The sequence below is a fragment of the Sinocyclocheilus anshuiensis genome, unplaced genomic scaffold, assembly GCF_001515605.1.
Source record: "Sinocyclocheilus anshuiensis isolate Anshui unplaced genomic scaffold, SAMN03320099.WGS_v1.1 scaffold437, whole genome shotgun sequence".
NCBI lineage: Eukaryota > Metazoa > Chordata > Actinopteri > Cypriniformes > Cyprinidae > Sinocyclocheilus > Sinocyclocheilus anshuiensis.
Genome location: NW_015539902.1, coordinates 1760410 through 1766873, shown reverse-complemented (window position 1 = coordinate 1766873; position 6464 = coordinate 1760410). Strand labels below are relative to the sequence as shown.

The 6464-nt window shown below is 39.2% G+C and overlaps 1 protein-coding gene across 9 annotated transcripts in view; it reads right to left on the bottom strand.

The window, feature by feature from the left end:
* The window catches only part of LOC107686153 (protein furry homolog), a 70036-nt gene that overhangs the window by 45109 nt on the left and 18463 nt on the right, over positions 1 to 6464 (bottom strand). For 8 of the 9 annotated variants that reach the window (XM_016483039.1, XM_016483032.1, XM_016483034.1 and 5 more), the window contains exon 2: positions 1820 to 2010. In XM_016483039.1, the coding sequence (XP_016338525.1) occupies positions 1820 to 1936 (117 nt within the window). In that variant the 5' untranslated portion in view covers positions 1937 to 2010. Of the gene's footprint in view, positions 1 to 1819; positions 2011 to 3729; positions 3803 to 6464 lie in introns of those variants that run through there. The other variant, XM_016483037.1, reaches the window with a different exon arrangement.

The window sequence follows — 6464 nt, the reverse complement described above, 5'->3', positions numbered from 1 at the left end:
ATCAATGGAATCTGCACTCCCAAACCTTTACAGACTTCATTCACCAAGTTCTTGAGTGTTTATTAATTCCCCCCCCCCGCCATTGACAAAATTTTCCATAATTTATTAGAAAACGCTCCCTCGCCATTGACTGAATAATTTGGCTTTCCGTGTTCTCACTGTTATACGATAGGGGGCGCTATTAAAAATCTTCTGAATAAGTACAGAATCTCCAGATCAAAACACAAGTGAAGAATCAGCAAAAACAAGTGACAGCACATGTAAGCAGATGCATATAAAAAATAATGCGATTATCAAACTTTAAACAGCATATAAATCAAAACTTCCTTCTCAGCTTTTTGTTCAAAATGTTGCTTTTTTAATTAAACATATTAACATTCAAGTGTTCATAAAAAAGCAGAGGCTCTATACTTTCATTTGACATATTCATACAGAAAAATATTCTGGGGGCCAAGAAATTTTTGTGAAAATTATAAAAAATGATGCCAGTGACTGGCAACTTTAAAAAAAAAAAATGCTGGCAGAGAAAGAGTTAACTTTAGAGGCAAATTTTAATTAAGCTTTCAGCTGCCAATAAAACTGTAGTACTCTCAGAATTGTTGACCACTTTATTCCATGTTTTCGCTCCAAAATCTATGTAACAAATGCAAAAAAGCTTGTCTTGGTGTGCCTATAGCTCACGTGAGCATTATCAATGATTGAAAGAGGTCAGCGAAGACTCTTATACTCATTCTTAGAACTAAAACAACTGTAATCCTCTGAACTTAATCTAAAGATGCCACAGCTTTAATGTGCAGGCGTGGGAAAGAAGCTCGTGAAGCCAAGTGAACAACTTAACTGGGGTTGGGTCTGAAGGTCAAATCAAGTGATTAACCCCATAACACATAGTCACTCTTGTGGACACACACACACACACACACACACACACACTTTCAGGTTAACAAGGGTGGACATGGTCAAAGGAGAGCTGAGATTCTACAAACAGGTTGAATATAGATGTCTAGGTCATGGCTGTGATCTGTTTCTAAAGGTAATGATTCTATTATGGTTGAACTTTGAATCTGATGTGAAGTTACTGCTGTGATCTATAAATTGTGAACTGTACATTACTGGCTGTTGACTTGAAAATGCACTTGACAAAACTCAGCACCTCAACTGCGATGACAAAGTCACAAATGTGAAATTGATTCATTAACTTAAAGCACACACTGTTCAGGCACAGCATGTCTATGCACAGAGATATTACTTAAATGGGTGTGTTGAGAGCTTTGACTGCTTCCTGTTTGGTATGTGAGCTTTTTGGCTTGAACATACCAAGCAGACGAAACTCATTCCTGTCCACTTAAATCTGCACTCCAGCATAATGGAATTACAGTGATACAGAGAGACCAGGCAACCTGAGCCACTGCAGCAAGCAGTTTGAAGATATATTGTGAAGTATTAACATTCGATGCCTGCCAACTAAAGCAATTACTAATGAAAGCCAAAGCACAGTCATTAATAACTTGTATGCCATGGCTGTTACATATCTCTCTCCCTTTGTCTATTTGATTTAGACAGCATACTGTACAGTTCCTGTTTTTCTAGACTACTCAGCGTTCCAGAGAATCAGCTAAAATGAGGCATTAGAAAGCCTCAAACCAAACTCTGACTTGTGGTGACTGCTTTAATATGGGCTAGACTTTATTTACTTGCATTTGAGGTCTTGTGTCTCAGATGATCTGCATGTAAATGCTTTGGAAAATTAGATCCCAAGAGATGTTTGACTTTGTCTTGCCTGAAAAATGTCTGACATCAAACAAAAAAAAGGGTCTCTTACCAGTGGTTCTGCCATGATGATGCGTATTTTGCGTTCAGACAGGGTGGTGAAGTTGGCAAACAGGCTTTTGAGGACATACTCGCCCGGTTTGCTCTCTGGGTCCACGGTAACCGGCATGGTGGCAACAGGACCTTTCCTCTCGCCCGGAGCGCTGTTCAGTTGGGGGAGGGGGCGCTTTCCTATGGGGGATGCTGGGAACGCACAAAAACAAAACAGGATTAGTTTATTATGGGTCTTATTAGTAGCTCAATTGTTGTGCTAATCAGTGCACTGACAAGCGCCGACATGTTGTGTGGTGCTAGTGACTCGAGTGAATACAACTTGGGTGATTTTCTGATCCCACACAGAAGCAAAACTGCCTGGCCAATCAAATGCTTTGAGATGGAATCAACTTGCCAGATTATCAAATTAAAAAACATGACTGATATTTTGACAGATATGAAATACTGAAAGTGGTGCTGTCAATGAGTACGTTTACATGGACAACAATAATCCGATTTTAACACGGGGACGTAATGACGTGTGTCATTAATCGAACTATGTACTATAACATGTAAAACGGGAACATGAAAGGATTATTCTAAAAGCAACTCATGTAAACACCATAATCATAATATTGGCTTATTTAGAATAAGGTAAATAATTAGATTACTGATGTCCATGTAAACGTAGTCAATGTTAGGGTTGAGGCCTGAGTCTACAGTATGCCTTGAGAGCACCATCTCACATGGGCCAGGGATGGAGCAGCTGTTGTTTTCATTTTTGGCATGACCATGTCATCGCTCCTAAATGAGGGAGGGGGGTCAGCAGGCAGGCCGGGGCCGGGGGAGCCCACGTCATGTGGCTGCAGGGGCTTCAAGCATGTGCTCCTCTTAGAATAGACCCCTGCAACCTCACAAGTCACAAGCTGCAAAACGAATAGGAAAAAAAAATTCCTAACAGCAATATGAGCAGTTTAAAGAGACGTGCAGTAGTTTAAAATTGAGGCAATTACCTCAAAATGATGATTGCATAAGTGCTTTTATGAACAGTTAGAGATTAAAACTCTTAAAAGACTGTTCATTAACTATTTTTTGCTAATATTAAACTAAAGCAATCCATGTCAAAACAGTGACGCACTGCTGCTTAATCCCCCATTCAAGCAGCATCAAAAGCAGATAATTCCTCTACACAGTCACAATTACACTTCTTAGGTCTTCATTGTTAACTACATCTTTTCAGTTTTTTTAAGAATATGTGAGTAGTGTAGTGGATGTTTGTCAAAGCATTGCTACTGCATGCGGTTGCGGTCTCTGTAATATTCTGGTGTTCAGATATAGTTTGGAAATTCTTTCAGTAAGCTCCAACGAAGAAATGCACTGCATGTCAGGCTGATATTTTGCCATCTAAAATTCCTCTGGCAGACCTCAGAGTTTAAACTTCACACCATGTTAATAGGAGTTCATGACCGGACCACTGCTCAGGTCAAGGGTAGAACAATGGAATGATTAGTACTTGTGCTAAATGACATGAGACAAACCACCTAGAAGGAAACCAGAATTTTTAGAAGCTGTTGGATGATTATTATCAAACAAGACCAAAACAGACATTGAACATTTGTTAATCATCAATTTGAATTTACAACATATGGTTGGCTTGACAGTCATCTGTACATAATATTAACGTCAACGACGTTATTTATGGACAAACAGCGGACGTCAGTTGACACCTCCGAATTTGCTGTCGAGCCCGAGCATTTCAAACTGAATGAGGAGAGGAGCTGCTGGAAAGGAATTGTGAAATATTTTGCTCGTTTCATGAGCCTTGAACACACTATCAGGAATCCACAGAATGCAACCTCCTTATAGCAAGCGCTGAGAACATGAACAATACCCACGCACCCGCAGACCTTTCACTTATGTGGCACCTACCAAGGCCCTTGATGAAGCTGATGATGCTGGCCCGACTCCACCGTACAGGAGAAAGCTCCATGATGCGGCTGTGTCAGTTCCAGTAATCCAAAACAAAACTAGCCCTCTACCTCCACCAGAGCTCCATACTTCCAATCTGTCTTCCCGCCCTGTCTTTGTGGACCTGCACCATGCTGGGCAGCCCTATCAAACAGCCACGAACTTGGGATAGCAGGGCTTTGCTCTTGGAGTTATGGGAGTAGGAGACCGCAAGTTCAAGGAAACACAGCCTTCCTGTGTAGCTCCTAGTAGACTTTTGATAAAAGCAAGCCCTAACTGAGGAGAAGGTCAAGCTGGAATTCAAGCAAAGCCAAGAGAGAGAGAGTGAAAGATTGAGCGAGAAAGAGAGAGAGGGTGGGAGGGACTAAGTGGAGCTATATTTAAACTCAGGACTGACACACACTCTTCTAACACATTCATTTCTTTTTACTGGGGGTACACACAATTAATCTTCAAAACATGTACACATATAGAATTTGTACATTTCAATTAAATCTATAAAAGCGTTACATTCTATGAAAGAATTAAAATGCCCTTTATGAATACGCATTGTGACATCATGATACCCATTATGACATTGTGATGTATTTATGATATCATCACTGGATTTCAATTGGAATTCACACTCAGTGAAATATGCTATCTTAATGACTATTGTGACACCTCATTGGATTTCACTGCACACTTCAGTGAATCCAGTGATTCTGATATTATATTTCACTGAATATCATAGGTATGATATAAACATTAGCAGAAGGGCTGTTGTGACATCATCACTACATTTCAATGTATACCACTGGATTCACTGGAGTGCAGTGATAATGGCACAATAGCCATTCTGATATAATGTTTAAATAATACCTATGATATCCATTGAAATATGATATTGGAATGGCTTTTGTGACACCATCACCGCACATTCCAGTGAAACCAGTGGTATCCAATGAAATATAATGATGACGTCTCAACAGTTATTCTGATATCATATTTCACTTCATCACTGCATTTCAATGGATACCACTGGATTCAATGGAGTGTGCAGTGATGATGTCACAACAGCCATTCTGATAATATAATACCTATGATATCCAGTGAAATATGATATGAGAATGGCTTTTGTGAAACCACCATTGCACGCTCCAGTGAAATCCAGTGGAAGAGAATGATGGTGTCACAAGAGCTAATCTGATATCATACTTCACGTCATCACTGCATTTCACTGGAAACCACTGGATTAACTGGTGTGTGCAGTGATGGCGCCATAACAACTATCCTGGCATCATATTTCACTGGATGTGAATTGCAGTGAAATCCAGTGATGACGCTACAATAACAATTATTATAATATAATTTCTAGTGAAAATGTTTGTTATGACAATAATTGGATGGATATTATGACATCATAAATGCACAAAAATACATATAGTGGAACTAGTTTAAAACTAATGAATGGCTCTTGTAAGCCGGATCTTTCTGTCAAAAGACCCATATACTCATTATTTATAAGTCTAAAGAATGTTTACCTAGTTATTAAAATGACACCATCATGGAAAAACTAATAGTTCAAAACTTAACACTAAAATAACAGCTTTTGCATTTTTCGAAAAGCATTATAAAAAAATTTTTATTCATTAAAAGTTTGCTTTTCAGATGAGGACATTTATATGTTACCAAAGGAGGGTCAAATTTAACTAAAGGAACACATTTATCCCTAAACTACAGCTAAGTATATACACAATAATTATGAATCAGTGCAAGGCAAGTCCAGACACACTATCATCTGTATAATGACTACAAGATCCAGTCCAAGTGATTGCTCGGAAATACAGTAATCGCACTAGAGCACCACTCTCGATAATGAGCATGTCTAAGTGTGTGTTAAAAAGAGCAAGCAAACTCTACCTTATTTATCAATATAAACATACAAGACCCCTTTCTCCATTCATCTACTTTTCTTTATCTTAACATGATTACTTGTTGCTCCATCTTATCTTGATAATCACTTTGTACACAAGCTAATTCACAACAGGTTGAGCTTATATAAAAAAGGTGGCTCTAACAAAAAGACAGGGCATCTGGAAAGCGTACCAAGCTATAGCAAATTAAACTGATAGAGAAAGAGAGCATGCAAGAGAAAACAAAATGAGAAAGACAGCATGCAGAAAAAGAGATCAGAGGGCCTGGAAAGAGATTTGAGTGGATTTGCTTGAGTGAGTTAGCAGACTGTTACCAGGCCACCTGTTCTACTTCACAGGGATCGAGCAGCATGTCTAAAACACATGGGAACAAATTAACAGCCACTGGACAGCAACACAGCTCCTCTATACAAGAAAAACACCTTCAAACTTTATCACCTTCAGTTGACAGTTCTACCTCTGCTGACAGTGCAAGGTAGAGATCCCTCTAACACACACACACACACACACAATCACTCCCTCTCTCACCATCACTCGCTATCCTCCCCCAATTCACAATCCCATTTTTTAAAATTCCCTTTGTGTGAAAAGATTCTTAAATCACTGTGTTACAAAATGTAAGGAGAACACACAGTTGTTGTTATTCTCAGGGATGCTTTACTACGCCATTCACAGACCTGCCAACCTGTACGCATTTTGCGTAGTGGGTACGCATTTTGACCTCAAAGTACGCTGGTACGATTTGTCATTCTAAACTATGCAAAAACCTGGTTTCGCCTC